At 43.7% G+C, this 17557-nt stretch overlaps 1 protein-coding gene across 1 annotated transcript in view; it reads right to left on the bottom strand.

Moving 5' to 3' along the window:
- GABBR2 (gamma-aminobutyric acid type B receptor subunit 2) overlaps positions 1 to 17557 on the bottom strand; it is a 1005856-nt gene that overhangs the window by 500715 nt on the left and 487584 nt on the right. The window contains exon 5 of the mRNA XM_019540184.1: positions 9230 to 9295. Coding sequence (XP_019395729.1) covers positions 9230 to 9295 — 66 coding nt within the window. The remainder of the gene's footprint in view (positions 1 to 9229; positions 9296 to 17557) is intronic.

Consider the following 17557-nt stretch of genomic DNA (forward strand, 5'->3'; position numbering starts at 1 on the left):
TAGCAGGCATGGGCGTCCCAGGGGACTGATGAAAGACTGACGCAAAGTACCTATTTAATAGGTTGGCTTTTTCCTGGGCGTCAGTTGCCAGTTGCCCTATCAGTTGTTAGTTGCCCCAACAGATACCTGTTCCCAGGGCTATGTGGTTCACTTGGCATTACCTAGTGCGGCAAGGATATGAGACTGTGATTTGTGAGATCTTCCTTCTGTTTCCGTGACAAGAATATCTTGTGTAGACTGAGATGGACAGTCTCCCGCCCATGCACAAATCTGGAGGGAACAACACTAATTTTTATCTAGCCTCTCACCTTTCACCTGTTTGGCATGGGTGGCCCTGCCAGGAGTAAAACTCCCAACAGCACAGATTGTGGGGGCCCACAAGTCCCAAAGAAAAACACCTGTGTCAATAGGGACTGGTTTTCATCCATAAGCCTGTATCCATCTGGAAATGAAAGTCTGTTCCAGATTAAACAACAACAACAACAAAACCTCCTAATTTCATTTTTTGTGAAGACATTTGGAAACTTATCTGACAGAACTAGTAACTGATTTACCTTTGCTCTTTCTTGCGTGTTTCAGTTGGGATAAATGGGACAAATGTAAGCCATATTTTGCTCATTGCCGTATTTCAGTTGTTGCTTATGCTAGTGTAAGGAAGGGGGAATAAGCAAAACTTAAAGAACTTTTCACACTTCTTTTAACTGTACAACATTTTTATCTACGCAATTTTCTACAAAAATAGTGGAAAATACCAATAAAAAAATAAAAAGGAAGTCAACTAATTTGTGAGATGATGGTGCCTCTCACTAATCAGATGGGAATTGTTGCGTGCAGAAAAGCATATCTGCATAATGCTGAATGAATGCAGAAGCAATAATGAGCTGAGTCACACATTTGCAGTACATACCCTTTCAAAATAATACAAATGAATATAGGCATAACATTTAAAAGTTACTAGAAACCTAGTCCTCATTTTCAAAAGTATAAGTCCCATTGACTTTCTGGGTGCTTCAACATTATTGAATAAAAGACTTAAGAGCTTTGAAAAATTTTAAGCATACTTTGATATGTAGATATTTCAGTATGTTACTAAAGTAAAAACAATTTATTCTTAAGGGTTCTACTATGGGCACATTTGAAAATGTGTCCATTGAACATTTGAAAGTCACTGTTTCTCTGTGACCAAAAATGGAGGCATCAAAGGGAAAATGGGCGGAGGAAATATGGGAGTTTAATAGCTAAATCTCATTGCCATGAGAATTAACATCAAAACCTAAAAGGATTTCAGTTAATTTTATTATCAGGAATGCTGCTTAAATCTTATTTTTCCAATTGGCCAAAAAGAGTCAGTTAGAGAATGTGAGTTGAACTTGATGTAATATATGCTGCCTTATTTTCTTCCCAGCCAGATGATTGCATCAATTTAGCCTACTAAAGCTCAGTTTTTAGATTCATGCAGTTACTCTGACATATACCTATGAATTCAAGAGGGCATGACTGGGAATTTTCTATCAATAGTTTTGACAGAAAATGAAACTTTTGACAAATTTAAATTTTCCCTGGGAAAATTTTCCCTCCAGTATGTTAAATAGAATCTGTCCCAAGCTCTCACCCTATCTACTGGACTGGCACGGTAAAGAGCACCAATTGCAAAGGGCTAGCTTAGGAAACTTTTCATTTTCATGCTCCATCACAATCTCAAGTTCCTAGTGCACTGGCAATAAGGCACGGTGGGATCTAATGTGCAATCCCACAACTGCGTCTCTGCCATGTACATGTGGCGTGGCAAAAGGCATTAATGTGTGGATCATGAATTAGACACCATTTCACCTTTACCTGAACATGCAGAGAGTCCCTTAGATCTGGATTTCTGGTCCCTGGCCTCTTTCAGAGTGCTACCTTCTGGTTTAGTTCCTGGAGAAGGACCTTACTTCTTCAAAGGGATGGAATGCACCCAAAATCACATGCAGTGAAGCAGGTAGCTCTATTTTAAAGAACCTTTATTGGTTAATAGAAAAACAGCAGGCAGAATCCTTAGTCCCCTAAGCCCAAACTGTCCCTGTCAGGAGCAGATGCTTTGTCTGTTTCAGATTGTTCTCCTCCTGCCTCCCTCTGCTTCTCTTTGTCTAGGCACAGACATTCAAAAAGTTCAAGTGTGAATTGATTCAGTGTTTGCATGTTAGTCTAACCTGCAGAGACTAAACTGATTTGCAAGTGGATAGACATTCCGTTTTGAATCAGGAACTGGAAACATATGCCTGCAGTGATTCAGGCTAGGGGAGGGGGTGCTAGAGTGAGTCCTTCCTTCCCTTCCATAGTGCTGAACTGAGGAGGTGGGGCATGACGAGGCCCCAGCACAATGCTATGCAGTGGCAATGCATAGTGGGTGCATGGGGGTGCACATGCACCCCCAGGAGTGCCAGTGCACTCCCTATTGGGCCACACTTCCTGCTCAGGCGATGGGAGGGGGAGGGGGGCAGGCAGAAGCTCCAGTGCCCCTCCTGTGAGCTCCAGCTAGGGAGTATGAGCAGCAGATGTAGGCCACTTCTGGAAGTGCCACAGCTGTTTCCAGGAGCACTGTGGCCGCTTTTGGGAACAGCATGGCTGCTCACCATTGGTAAGTTTTGCTGTGGGGGAACCGCGCCCCGCAGTCACTGACTGGTCACTGGGGAGGTACATGCTCCCCTTGATTAAGGCGGCACCAGTTTTCCATGATGCTATGATTAGGGAGTGCTTTAAAGCCCCACCTTGGTCTGCACAGTCCCCAGACAGTGTGTGCATGGAGGGGGAAGCAGCCCTTACCAGGGTTTTCTCCCACTTGCCACTAAAGGGGCAGGGAGTGATCTCCCTCTCCCTGCTTCTTCGTACTGTCTGCACCAAGCTGACAGCACTCACAGGTTGCATTCATTGCAAACCAGGTCATTCCTCACACTTCTCTCTGCCCCCTATTGAACACTGATAGATTGTGGGCTTTGAAGAAAGCAAGCCAGCAGGGAGCTTATCAGAACACAAAGCTTATCAACCCATCAAGCCCTATAAATGAAAACAAACCTTGCTCTTATTAGTTTCAAGTTCTTATCTGCAGAGTGCATTTGCAAGCCACTGGCTTCTAGCCCTAAATGGATACATTTCTGTCTGCATTTGTTCCGGTGAAATTGGAGATACACACATACAGTATTAGTTAGTGGTGGGGGGGTCATGACCAGATGCTGGCTGGGATCCATGCCACTGGGGTCCTTGCCATGTGAGAGGGGTGGGAGTGGGGCAACCCTGCATGAGCAGTGAGCGGCGGGGGCAGGGGGAAGCTAGGCAGATGCTACTGTCTCCTACCTGCAATCTCCATCTCCTTCTCAGCCAGCCAGAGCTCTGACTAGGGAGGAAAGGGGCAGGGCCATCCCTGCTCTCTGGAGCAGACAGTCCAGCCCAGCCCAGGGCTGAAAAGCATAACTTAAACCAGGAAGGCATCTGGGACAGAAGTTCCATAAACCTGTTTGACCCAAACCAGGTAAGTTTGATACTACATTCAACCAGATTTATCTTATACCAGTTTTGGCCATTTTGAAACTCACTTATGTGCATTGAGCTTCTGTTCTGTTACACATTTAACTCAGTTTCTAATTACTTAAACCAGTTTATGTGTAACTTCTGTCCCTAGCCCTTGTATCTGGGTATCCCGCTGTTCAGGACCTTCTCTTATACTGTCCTTCTTTCAAGTGATTCTCTGGGACCAAGAACAATAAGGAGTCTCTTCAGATATTTGTCTGTAGTCCACTTGATGTATCAACATAAGCTGATTAGCTCTTTGCTGCTTGATGGCCCATTACCCCTAATAGAGCACAGATCGCCATAGCTTGGATTCCAAGCACAATTATCTCCTCCTTTCCCTGTCTAAAAGCTAGTCAGGGAGACTGAAGCATTATTATATGTCATTATAACATGAACACATTTAAAACAGAAATATTCAAACAAAACCATAGTCTGAGACACACACATGATACCGTTGCCATTGCAAGTGGATGGAAGAAGATCTTGATCTTTATTTGCATCTCTTCAAAAGATGCTCAGAGAAGTTAGATATCTTTGAACAAGTAATAGCTGGCTAGCCTCAGAAGCCTGACTTGCAAGGACTCCAGCCCTGGCATAAGCTCATGCTAATGGCTGAAATAGTGTATTGATATTGAACTATTCTAAAGAAGTTTAAATTAAACAGAGGTGATCCTCTATGAACTTGGCATAAAAGAACTGCTGACAAAGCAAAAATAGCAAACTCTGACTTTTAACTTGTTTTCTAAAATGCAAAAAAAATGTTCTTATTTTTCCCAAGGTAGTCAGTCTAATAGTGCTTGTTTAGAACAAACTAACTTATGCATCACAGGAAAGGTCAAAAGTTCAAAATTAGATTGCTTTGTGTCCCTGGGGTACTTTTTTTACTCTCACTAAGCAGCTGTCATGATTTCAACAGTGAGACCTTTGCAAGACAGGCAAGTAATATAGCATTTATTTGGAAGAAAAAAGTCTCTTTGCTTCCTAAAGTAATTGGAAGTGGTTTTGCTCTTTCTCTCCTCTTATCTCTGATTATACAGATGGCAATGTTATCTATGAAACATTCTCTGTTGTGCTCTGTGTTGGCCATGTTCCATAGTAGAAAAAATACGCATGTTTTTTAAAATCAAGGAATCAAAAAAAATCACAAGGGAAAAGATTTTTGTGTACAACTTTTTTGGACTAATGTATAGGTGGGAGGGCTATCAACAAGCTGTTCAGTATAAAGTAGTTGATCCAGTAAAAGATACCACCCACATAAAACCCTTGCCTCAGATTTTTTCTGGACCATAACAGCTACATCATCATCCCAACCAAAAACATAAAATTCATTCTTCTCTAGTCATCTGTGGCTTATAGGAAAGTTTTCTATTAGGCCTATTATTCTCTAAATACACTTCTGATTCAACCACAGTGGATTCAAACTGCCTTTGAATACAAATTACTTTGAAGCAGCATCCTGAGAAAAGGTGAGAATTTCCCCTTTTTGTTGTGATTTGTGCGGTTCGGAAAAGTGGGATATTTTGGAACAAGTAATAGTTTGCTGCCTTCAGGAGCCTGACCTGCAAGGACCCCAGCCCTGCAATAAGCCTGTATTCATACTTGTAGCACTGTTCTTAGTCATGGTTTAGCTCCTCCATTCAGTTTCTTTCCCAAAGACTGTAGGGTTGAGAGGAGTGGAGACAGGGGTGTAGGTTGTAGCTGTGTTGGTCTAAAATGGCCCCAAAGTATGCCAACCTTTTTATGAGCCACCTGGAAGAAGAATTCCTTAAGGACTGCAGCATCAAACCCTTGGTATACTTAAGATATATCAATGACATCTTCATCATTTGGACTGAAAACCTGCAATCCCTGATAGAGTTCCATCAGGAATTTAATAATCATCACTCCTCCATCCAACCAAAGTTACCCTCTAACGTGTGCGTGTGCATGGCTCTGCACAATTAAAAGTGTGGCTGCGCACAGCCTTTTCAAGGCCACGCACCAGGAGAGGCTGGAGCGGGAGCCTGGTGTGGGCTCCATCAGCTCTGGGGAAGTGCCCTGCTCCCCCACATCAGGGCTGGAGTGTGGAGCACTTCCCCGGAGCCAGGGGAGCCTGCGCCAGGCCCCCACCCCAGCCTCCATCCCTGCCTTGCCTCACCTTGGGGAGGAGCCGCTGCCTGCTCTGAGTGAGGCTCTGCCGGCTCCAGGACACTGCAGGACATGCCCCCCGAGGCCATGCAGATTAGCGGAACAGTGTTCCAGAGTGACCAAACAACTACAGCACACCAAAATGAATGCACGTGAGAAATCTATTAAAGACAAGAATACCCAAGTAGTGGTGGAAGTACATTTCTCACAAGAAAAACACTCTCTTTCCAGTCTCTCAGTTCTAATCCTCAAAGGGAATTTACAAAACACTTTTCAGAGACGCGCCTATGAATTTCACTTCATCAACCTCCTGGATACAAAAAATCGTGGACTAAATACAGACATTGGATTTATGGCATATTATAAGCTCACTGACATCTGACTCCCCAGGAACGTCTCCATTATTTACCTGCTACATTCATCCCCTCCAGCCTTTCTCTCACCCACTGACTCCTCAGTTTACATCTTCACTGACTGGCTTTATTGCATGCATATCAGCCTGTGATGCACGCACCAGCTGCAGATGCTTCCTCAGCCTAATGAATGGTATTTAAACCCAAAAGCTTGCTAAGAAGAATTTTTCCAAATATTTGAGTTGGTCTAATAGAAGATATCTGATTTCCTCAAAGAACTTTCTCTGGCAAGGAGTAGAGATGGCATTTAAGTTCCAACCCACCCAGGGAGGTGTACCTCCTCAGAGGTGGCCCTATCAACAACCCATTTAACATATGCTCCCCCTACTCACCACCAGTGCAGGAGGCTGTGTATGAACAGCTCTTCACATGTGCTCATAGACCTTGATGAAATTTTACACTGATATGAAAATTATATATAACTGAAAATTATCTAAAGGTGATCAGTACCATATATCACCATGGGTATCTATTGTACCATACCATGTATCAGTATGGATGTTTTTCTGAAGCTAGGAAACATCTAAGAGACAATACATTTAGAATGGTGTAAATACAATTAGAAGAGGATATCAAAAGGAGATGGAGGGTTAGGACACATGAGGCGATAAGTAACAAGTAATTTACCTAAGATTTTACACAATGGTACTCTGAAGGAAAACTGGGCACGTGACCATCTCTTCCAAGCTCACTGCCTGTTGTAGGTGTTGTTAAGTGTCTGGACAGTAGGTGCAAGGAAGCTTATTTAATACTAAGAAAATGGCTATGCTGGGATGCAATTGACAAATTGACAAGGGGAGTAAACTCATGATGTAACTTACACTGGTATGTAAGTGGTAACTTCAACGCAGATTGAGGTGACTTATACCTTTGTACAGCTGCATGTCATCTGTCCAATCCATTTTTACCTTGGAGTAAGGTCAACTTGTTTCGCAGGAAAATATCAAGCTAAAGCCTATTTCACTTGATGTGTCTAAAAGACATGTACACAGGCCCATAAGTGCAGCCATGGCACTTGCATAGAGTTTGGGATTCTATTTCGTCCTGTGACTAAACAGAACTACCTGCATGCATATGTGCTGGAAGCAAAACAGCTGGGTGGTGAGAGCACGTGCCCAGGGTATGGGAGTTCCAGGCTCCAGGCCTTCTTTACCCAGAAGGGCTTAGAACCTAAATCACCCAATTCCCAGAAAAGTGAACTAATCACCAGGCATTGCCCATGGGGTGACCTATTTTCTGACTAAAATAATAAAATAGCACTAGGAAATGTTCTGCCTCATTGGGAGCAATCCACACATGTGCAGGCTTGTTCTCATTCTTCTAGAACTATGTGTCTCCCTCGCCTGTCTGTAGAATGATCCAGTTGCAAGAGGAGAGTCAAAGAAATGTTCAGGCAACACTTAGCCTGTGGCCTGGTAGTTACAGCACTATACTGGCAAGCAGAAGATACAGTTTTCAGTCTCCTTGGAACCTGAGTCTTGTGCTCTGTGGGCCAGTGCCCTAATTTCTAGTCCAAGGATGGCCAATTTATGGCACAGGCACCCACTGGGTGTGGCAAGTGTCTAACTGGAGAGGGAATATGCAAAAGGGTGGCAGAGAGAGCAGAAAGCAGAGCACTGAATCAAGCAGGGAACACCAGGAAGGACACAGAAATCTGAGCAGCAGACTGGACAGCAGAAAGGGATTGGAGTGGCACTCAGGGAGGCTGTGAGGTTTATTTGTGGCACACCTGCCAGAAAGGTAGGCCTCCACTATGCTTATCTATTGGGCTAAAACAGGAGGACCCTCCTCATCCAGAATCTAACACCTACTACTCTTTTTTTTTGCCAGTTTACAACTACAGGGCTTATCTAGCTGTATTCATCTCTTGGTGAGCATATATTACCACACAACTGCTTAGCTAGAGTGTAGCTCAACTCAGCATGCATACCCAGAGTTGAATCCCAATCTATGGAAAAGAACCAAAAAGTGTGACTGCATATGTGCCCTGGAGACACCTAAAGAGACAATATATTTAGGATGATGTAAATACAGTTAGAACATGATTCCAAATTGTATTTCACGTTATAGGCATATAAAATGAAATACAATTTAGGCATACATGTATGCTCCCCTTTACTATGTAGTAAGCCAATTTACTATGTAGTAATTGCACCCTCAGGTATAAATAATTCTACTTAGAGATGATTCTGTCACTCTTTATTTTATATGCTTCTCTCAATTTATGAACTCTCTGATTTTGCATATGAATATGTGCTTTGGTTAGGAATATGTCACACAACTCTAATATATTGAACAAGCAAACAATTTGACTCTGTGTTTTAATTATATGATTAGCAACATTTGGAAAAGTAGAGATTATTAAACTACCTTCTGCAGTTCATATCATGGTAACTGTCTGTTTTCCTTGCAGTGTGGATTTCTGCATTCTTTGAAAAACTAAAACACATTCATGCTCTACATACACATAGTTCATGGTACTGTTGACATAAGAGCTACTCATTTAAACCCAATTAAGGAAACCACTTGAGCATATGCTTTACTATGAGCCCAGTTTTAGGTCCCACTGGCATCTAGAACTATAGCACAGTGATTGGCAACCTATGGCCCATAGGCCAGATTCAGTCTGTGGAGCTGTTTGATCCACTTTAGCAGCTGGATTGACCCAGTTTGGGTCAGAGGTATGCAGGCACATAGGAAGCAGATGCTAGGACCCAGATGTCACCACTGCTTTTCCCCATGGCAGCATGGGGAGAGTGTCTGAAGCTGGCAGTCACCTCTGCATCAGCAGTAGTTGCTTTCCTTTGACACTGTAGGGACAAAGGCCAGCTGCAAACACGTCCTCCACGCTGCCGCAGGGAAAAGTGGCAGTGGCGATGGCTGGGCTGTATTGCTCACCCCTCTGCGTGTTGGCCCGCCTCTGAGCCAAATTCAGTCAGTCTGGCCCACAGCCTGAAAAGGTTGCTCACTCTTGTTTTAGCACATTTAAGCATCATCAGTGGTATGACAATGTGCTTTGTGAACTTAGGCCTCAAAAGTCCGAAGAACTGGACCATACCATCGCAATTCTATTTATCTAATACAGGATTTTTTAAATATAATTAATTCTTTACCCTAATACAGAATTAAAGATATTTACTTACACAACAGAATACTTTTGCTGCCATTTGCTCATCAAATTGACCAAGGATTATCCGAACATCATTGCCCTGTGGACAAAATAAAGGATATCAAAGATTAATACAGCCACTGCCCTTTAATAAATTTCCTTGAAATCTCTCTTGTTCCAGGCCCAAAGCCCCTGATTCTGCCAAGGGTAATTTTACTCTCCAAGTAGAATCACTGAAATCACAAAGACAACTTGAACAGAATTGTGAGATTCAATGCAATTTTTCCACCAGCCCAAGATCTGAATTGCTGTAAAGAAGGAAGAATTCTTTTCTAAACAAATGATGGATCACTGGCAATACTGAGGGGAAACAGAAAAAAAAGAAGAGAATACTAATATTTATTTTGTGCAGCTCAACATCACTACTCAATGACATTATGAAATATTAAATATTATTTTGATCTATGCTGTTTTATCTCATTTTTTCCATTAAAAAGTTTTGTAAATATTCATACACACATCTGTCTGTCTGTCTATAGTCTACTGTTGTGATTCACATTACTAGTCATGGGGTGCATCTACACATGTGCTTCAATGCACAGTAGACTATTTTATTGTGTATTAAAACATCATGTAAAACCGTGACATTAAACTAACGCACAGTAAAACAGTCTACTGTGCATTGTGTGACTATAAAAGTATGCAAATGGAAAAAGAAGAATGGAAAAAATGCCCTGGGAATCCACAACTGAAATCAATGGAAGCTGTTTTCCTTTCATAGACAGAACTCTCTAAACAAAACGAATCAGACTATTCAATGAATTCAAATAATGAAAAGCATTTCAGATGTAATTATTTCACTTTACTAAAGATTTTCAATTTAGATAAATTTAAGCAATTTCTTCCGATATAGTAGATAACATCTCATTGATAAATCCATTATAGGAAAAACAATTTTGTTTTTAATTTTTTTCAGAAACTGAATCTGAGACTGAACTTAGGCCCAAATCCAGCTCATCTTTAGATGTACAAGTGGTGTTTTGAGTTACTTACGTGCACAGCTCGAATAAGATGCATACCTCCATGTAAGTCAGTGCAAGTAGGGGCTCCACCATTTTATTTTGCCCAAAGTCTAGGGAGTAGGTCACTTGCTCAGGAAGTGAGAGACCCAGGCCCCACTTGCCCTGGAGGTGGGGGTTACTTACCTACATCTGCTTCTCAGAAAACTGATCTAACCATCAGGCCCCACACAACTTCTCTTGGCTGCCCAGTGAGCCAGTTTCAGCCAGCACAGTAGAGGGTGCTTTTGGCACTGCACAACTCGCAGCCCAACTTTAGATATATAAGTGCTACTTACCCAACTAAAGAAGAGCTTGGTCCTTCTTACCACTGCGATGTTTTACAATTCACAATTTGCTTTGGTGTTCTGAACCAGTGCACCTTCAGTACCCTTATTTATATTTTAGTTAGCCACAGCATAATAATTTAAACAATGGATTGGGATTAGTTGAGCAATTAAAAAATTAGTTGGAATTAATTGTGATTTTAATTGCACAACAAATTTAGAATGGTGTGCAGACAAACTCAAAATTATGCAAAATTATGCAAGTACTTTGTATGGTTGGGGCAGGAGATGGGGTATGTGCATAGGGGTTTTTTTGTAAAGGTGTGGGGGGGCTGTGGGTGTGTGTGTGGGGTTTGGAACTTGGGGAAGGGGTGGTCCCCACATGCCTTGGCAGGATGTGGGGTACTGTGGATCAGGAGTGAGGGGCAGCAGCAGGCTGGGGGGGGCTGTGCCTTGGGAATGAGGGATAGGGAGAGGGCATGGCCAATTCACTGCCCCCTCTACAATCATATTACCGCCCCCCTCTACACACACACAGATGTTCTCTTTTTTGAAACTGGAAATATGGCAACCCTACAGAAACACAGCCGGGTGGTGTGTAGAGCAGTGTCCAGCAGGTAAGTCTGTGGAGGGGAAAGGGAAGTGGTGCAGGAAGAAGGTCAAGGCCTCCATGGTGAGGAAGGGAGTGGGGCAGGGGTTGGGGTGAATGGGGCCACAGGGCCAGGGCAGGTCCTGGGACAGAGCTATGGGTGGTTCATTCAGGGACATGGGGAGGGGCATAGCTCATAGATTCATAAGCATTAGGGCTGGAAGAGACCTCATGAGATCCAGTCCAGTCCTCTACCCAAGGAGCAGGAAGTCAGGTGGGGTCAGATCACCTCAGCAAGATAAGCATCCAAGCATGTCTTAAAGGTATCCAGAGTAGGTGCTTGCACTGCTTCTGGGGGAATCTATTCCAGACTCTGGAGACTCAGACAGTAAAGAAAATGTTCCTTATGTCCAGTCTAAAATGGTCTTCCAGCAATTTGTGATTGTCAGACGTTGTCTTCCCTTGGGGTGCTCTGGTGAACAGACATTGTCCTAGTTCCTGATGCACACCCCTTATATACTTATAGGCTGTCACCAAGTCAACCCTGAGCCTTCACTTCTCCAGGCTGAAGAATCCCATGCTTCTCAGCCTCTCCTCATAAGGATTGCTCTCTTGACCTCTAATCATGCATGTGACTCTCCTATGGACTGTCTCAAGCTTCTGCACATCCTTTCTAAAGTGTGCAGCCCAGAATTGGATACAGTACTCCAGTTGCAGCCAGACCACGGCCAAGTAAAAAGGGAGGATGACTTCTTGGGTCTTGCTTGAGATGCATTGGTAGATGCAACCCAGAGTTTTATTTGCTTTGCCAGATGCGGCATCGCACTGGTAGTTCATGTTCATCTTGTCACCAGTCGTGACCCCCAAGTCTCTTTTGGTTGTGGTGCTAGTGTGTGTAGCACTGCCAAGCCTATAAGTATGATGGGGGGGAGGGTTCTCCCGAGACGGAGCACCTTGCATTTCTCTGTGTTGAATGTCACCAGATTTTGATCCACCCACCTTGCAAGCCTGTCCAGCTCAGCCTGAATTGCCAGCTTATCCCCAGCGTGACTGCATTTCCCCATAATTTGGTGCTGTCTGCAAATTTAGCCAGTCTGTTTCTGACACCTGAATCCAGATCATTTATAAATACATAAAAGAGTACTGGTCTGAGTACTGAGCCCTGGGAGATGCCACTGGTCACCATGTACCATGTTGACTTGGTTCCATCGACTGTCACTCTCTAGGTCCAACAACAGAGCCAGTTCCCCAGCCATTGGACCATCAGGTTGTTGAGTCTGTAGTTCTCCACTTTTACCATAAGGACATCATGGGAGACCAAATCAAAGGCTTTTTTGAAATCTAAATATATGACATCAACCTCTTCTCCTTTGTCCAAGTGATGTGTCACCTGCTCATAGAAGGAAATGAGGTTGGTCAAGAAAGATCTACCCGCAACAAAACCATGTTGAACATACCTGTGTTGTGAGTAGGTATGTTGGCTCTCTCTCAGAATGTTGCCTTCCATTAGCCTGTTGTTGATGGTTTCTTTGATAATTTTTTCCAACACCTTTCCAGGGATTGAGGTCAAACTGATTGGCTTGTAGATCCCTGGATCTTCCTTCCTTCCTTTCTTGAAGATAGGCACCACATAAGCCCTCTTCCAATCTTCAGGAACCTCTCCTGAGCACCATGAGTTCTCAAATATCTTCACCATTGGTCATGCTATGATGCAAGCCACCTCTTTTAGCACTCTTGGGTGCATTCCATCTGGGCCAACTGACTTGTGGATGTCCAGCCTCTCAAGATCTTTGTCAATTATAGGCATACGTATGAATGACTGGTGCCCCCCGAGACTGGGGGGACACCATTTGTAAGCGGCAGCATTGGCAGTGAGCAGATACTGCCTGAAGATGCCAGCAGCTGCATCAGCAGCAAGGAGAGGGCAGCAACTGCCCACAGAAGCTGTTTCAGCGGTGGCCAATCTCAGGGGGGCATATGCCCCACTGTGCCTCCCCTACACATTGCCTATGGGTGTATGATCACCCTTACCCTGGTAGTCCTGCATCCTGTCAGGCAGGATGATCCCCTTGGGCTGGAGGAAAACTGATGCAAAGTAATTGTTAAGGAGATTAGCTTTCTCCTGGGTGTCGGTTGTCAGCTGGCCCATTTGTTTCAGCAAGGGTCCAATGTTGTCCTTGGTTTTTTTCTGACTTCCCACATATTTGAAGAAGGACTCCTTATTTTTCTTGATTGCCTTAGCCAGTTTGACTTCAGTTTCAGGCTTGGCTTTTCTGATCCACTGCCTACAGATGCAGGGAAGTGCTGCATAATCCTCCTTAGTGGTAGTTTCCAACTTCCATCCCTTATAAGCTCCTTTTTTCAGATTCAGGTCCATGAATTTCCTATTCAGCCAATGGGGTCTTCCAGCCCTTTTGCTACCTTTCCTATGACTCCTAGACTCCTACAGTTATATCCCTTTCACCATGTTCTCCCCATATTCTAACCCAGAGGGTCTCAAGTCACCCTTGTTGGATGCCAGTCTCTGCTTGTAGGGAAGTGTGCTGCTCCTTCACATAGACATCTACACCCCCACCTTCCTTTCAGCATGATCCCTCCTGTACAAGATAAAGCCATCAATACCTGTGGTCTAGTCATACATGGAGTCCCACCAGGTCTCTATTATCCCTATGAGATTCCATTCATTTTTGCTTAGCAGAAGGGCCAGTTCCTTCTGTTTTTTCCCCATGCTTCTGGCATTTGTGTACAGGCAGCAAAGCCTGCTATCGGAAGCCCTGGGCTTTCTTGTTGTCTTAGAAGAGTCCCGTTCTTGGGCTGTGGGTAGGAGTGAGTTCCATTGTGTTACCTGACCTGCTGATTCTGTGGTTGTCACTTCAAGGGCTTTCACTAGTGGTTGTCCACCCGTCCCCCAGCAATCTTAGTTTAAAGCCCTGTCAAGCAGGTCAGCCATTCTGGCCGAGAAGAGCTTCTTTTCCATCGGAGTGAGGTACAGGCTGTCCCTTCTCAACAAACTGCTGCCTCTCTCTCTGAAGTACAGACTATGATTGAAGAAGCCAAAGCCTTCACAATGGCACTAACGCTGCAGTCTTCTGTTGATTTCTTCAATACATCTCTCCCTACTGTGCCCATGACCCATAACTGGAAGGATTGAGGAGAAAACTACCTGTGCCCCTGGATGTTTCCCCTGGGTTTGTGTGCAGCGTGGAGGCAGGCTGCCCACTGCAGGCTGAAGCTCTGCACTCTGCTGCCTTTGCCCCAAGAGACACGTGACACCATGTTGTGGTTCCTGCAGCCAGGTAGGAAGGGGACATGTGGTGCAGCCAGCACATGGCTCCAGGGGCAAAGGCAGCAGGGCACAGAGACCCAGTCCACAGCAGGCAGCCTGCTTCCACCCCATGACTTCTTGTACATAAAATATCAAATTAACATTATGTAAAAACAAACACCAAATATTAAATACCTATTTTTGTAAAAAACAACCAAAATATTGCCATTAACGTTGATATTTAAAAACAGAAAAAAGTAAAGAAAGTCTATTATGATTCTTGCTGCATAGAGAATGCTTTTTTTAGAATGTGCTGCAAAAATCTAGAACTCTTGGTTTCAAAATTATACCTTTTATTACACCAACTGAGAAATTGTGTGCTTTCTTCTTCACAGATATCCCACACAGCATTCTAGTCATTCATTTTATGATCATAAACAGTTAAATCAGCATAACAGATTGGAAAGCAGTCTAAACCTGTAACAGAATGGAAGCAATGCACATAGGCTGGTTTAAAAATGCTGGAACCTGCTCAAAGATAGATTTAGATGGATTTAGTATTAGACTTAATAGGTTTAGGTTGGACTGGTCTGTTAAACTTCTGTATCAGATTTCATCCCAACTCAAGTTAGGCTGCCGTCCACTGGCATCCCAGGCATCTTTGCACCCCCCCTGCTCCCCTCCTCACATGGAGGCACACTGGAACTTGGCTTATGTTTGGCTGCTCTGAACTGTGATCTGCAGGCAGGGGGGTGGGAGGAAGAAGGAGGAGCAGCTCTAACTCTGTATTTTTCTATCTTTATACAATGTCCCTACGTGTGTGTGTGGGAGGGAGGGCACTGTGCAGAAGGAAGGATTGGGCCCCTCAGAACTCCAGCCAATGACAGGTACCCAGCAGCAGAGCAGGGTAGGGTAGGCAGAGCAAACAAGTGAGTGGCGGCTGTGGGCTGCTGTGTCCTGTAGGGTCCAGTAGGGCTATGGTGTAGCAGGGAGCATTTTTTCTTCATCTATCATGACAACTTTTCAAATTTTTTTAAAACTGCTGCCACATCTCCCATTAATCTTCTATTATCCAAACAAAACATACATTCAGCCTTTCCTCATGTAGTTTGTTTTCTAATCTCTTGGTTAGCTTTATCCCTTGGCTTTGGATATTCACCAGTTCTCTACATCCTTCTTCAAACTGTAGTGCCCAGCAGTCAACCCAATATTTGCACTGAGCCCTAACCAATGCTGAGTAGGGTGCTACTATTACTTAAGGTCTTACATACCAGTCAATGAAGCCCAAGGTGACCTTTTTGTGAAAGCATAACACTGCTGACACATGATGCATTTATGATCCGCCATAACCCCTGGATCCTTGTAGGCAGTACTAGTGGCTAGCAAGTTATCCCCACCATTCTGTATTTGTGAATTTAGTTTTCTTTCCTATGTGTAGCACTTTATATTTCTCTTTTTGCATTTCACTTTATTTTCTAGAACTCATTTCTCCTTATCAAAATCCCTCTGAATTTTAAATTCTATCTTCCAAAGTGTTTGCAACTCCTCTCAGTTTTGTCATCTGAAACTCTGATCAGTACATTCTTTATTCCTGCATTCAAGTCATTAATAAACAGAACGGAATCAAAACAGACCATGCAAATTTATTCTGAGACCTAAGTCCTTTCACCGTTTTTTGTGATTATTCAACCTTTCTGACCATAATAGACTGGAAAAATAGTCAAAAAATAAAATCAAATGCAAACTAATATGAATAAGTGCAAAGTCATGCATTTACTATAGAACAACCAAATATACAAATATAAATTGGGAAAAGACTGGTTAGGTTACAGTGCTGCAAAAAAAAGCACCTGAGGGTTACAGTGGATTGAAAGCTAAATGGTAGGGCTGTGTGAAATTTTGGCACCCATTTCGTTTTAGAGGTGTTTCAGTCGATTTCAGCGCCTAAAACACCAAATCCAAAATGAAACAGAAGGCTCCAAAACATCTCTGAAACAAAATGAAACGAAACCATCTCAAACATGTCGAATGTTTCAGCGTATTTCAGAGGCGGGCTTGTGGGGAAACAGAAACTCAAAAGAGGGAGGGGGAAGCGGGGGAAGAACTGCTCTTATATTGACATCTGTAGCTGGCCAGTGTCCGCAATCTATCCCTAAGGTCCCTGCCAATCCCAGTGCTCTCGGGGAGGAATGGAGAAACAGCAATAAGACTCTGTGTGAAGCCTTTCTCTGCCTTTTGTGAGCTGTGTGCCTTGAAGCAACATCATCTGAAAGGTACTGGCTAGCTGAAGTGATTGGCTTCCTAGTCAGTCTCTTGCTAGTCTCTCTTTTTGGAAAGGACTGTATATACACCTTTCCAATATATTACAGATAGAAGATATAGTAAACAAATAGAAGAAGATATAGTAAAGACATAGAAAATAAATTACACACACACACATATATATTAAATAGATAGAAGAAGATATATTGCACAGAGAAGATACATTACACACACATACATATATTAAACACATACAAGATATATTACATACACACACATTTTCCAGCACAGCAAACATTATGAAGCATGCTGGAAAGGCAAATGCCAGGTCTTTTGGCAGGGGAGCAAGAGGGGGCAGAGGGAGAGCTGTAAGTTCCTCCCCTCCCCCCCAAACTTAGATGCACTCTCTTCCCTAGCAGGCATGAGGCTTCTGCTGCTAGTGGCAGCAAGGAGGTGGGAGCAGTATCTGCACCTGCCCCACCTCCACTAACACTAGCTATAATAGTAACCCCCGCACCACCAGCATTACAAGCACCAGTATGACAGTCTCCTCCACCCCAGTGTCAGTTCCCAGCATGAGCCTCCCAGTGCCAGAGGAGGAGCTGGGTCTGGAACCAGGGGAGCTCAGTGCCATAGCCAGGGAAATTCTAGGGAAGGAGTGGGAATCTGAGTTTGTGCTCCACACACCTCAAAGTTCCCTTATAGCCAGATCTTCTTCTCTGGAAGGCATTGTGGAGTAGGTTGTGGGGGCAGGTGGCTCAGCTTCTCCTGTCATTCTGCCTCTGCCTGCTGAGGAGGGGGATAAGACAGGATTTGTACCCACACTCTAGAAGCAAGGGTGTAGTGTAGTGTGGGGTCATTTTGAGGTGACAGATGATCCCAAGTATGCTATTTGCCTCCA

Source organism: Crocodylus porosus, unplaced genomic scaffold, assembly GCF_001723895.1.
Source record: "Crocodylus porosus isolate Cpor-Errol unplaced genomic scaffold, CroPor_comp1, whole genome shotgun sequence".
In the NCBI taxonomy this organism is placed as follows: Eukaryota; Metazoa; Chordata; order Crocodylia; family Crocodylidae; genus Crocodylus; species Crocodylus porosus.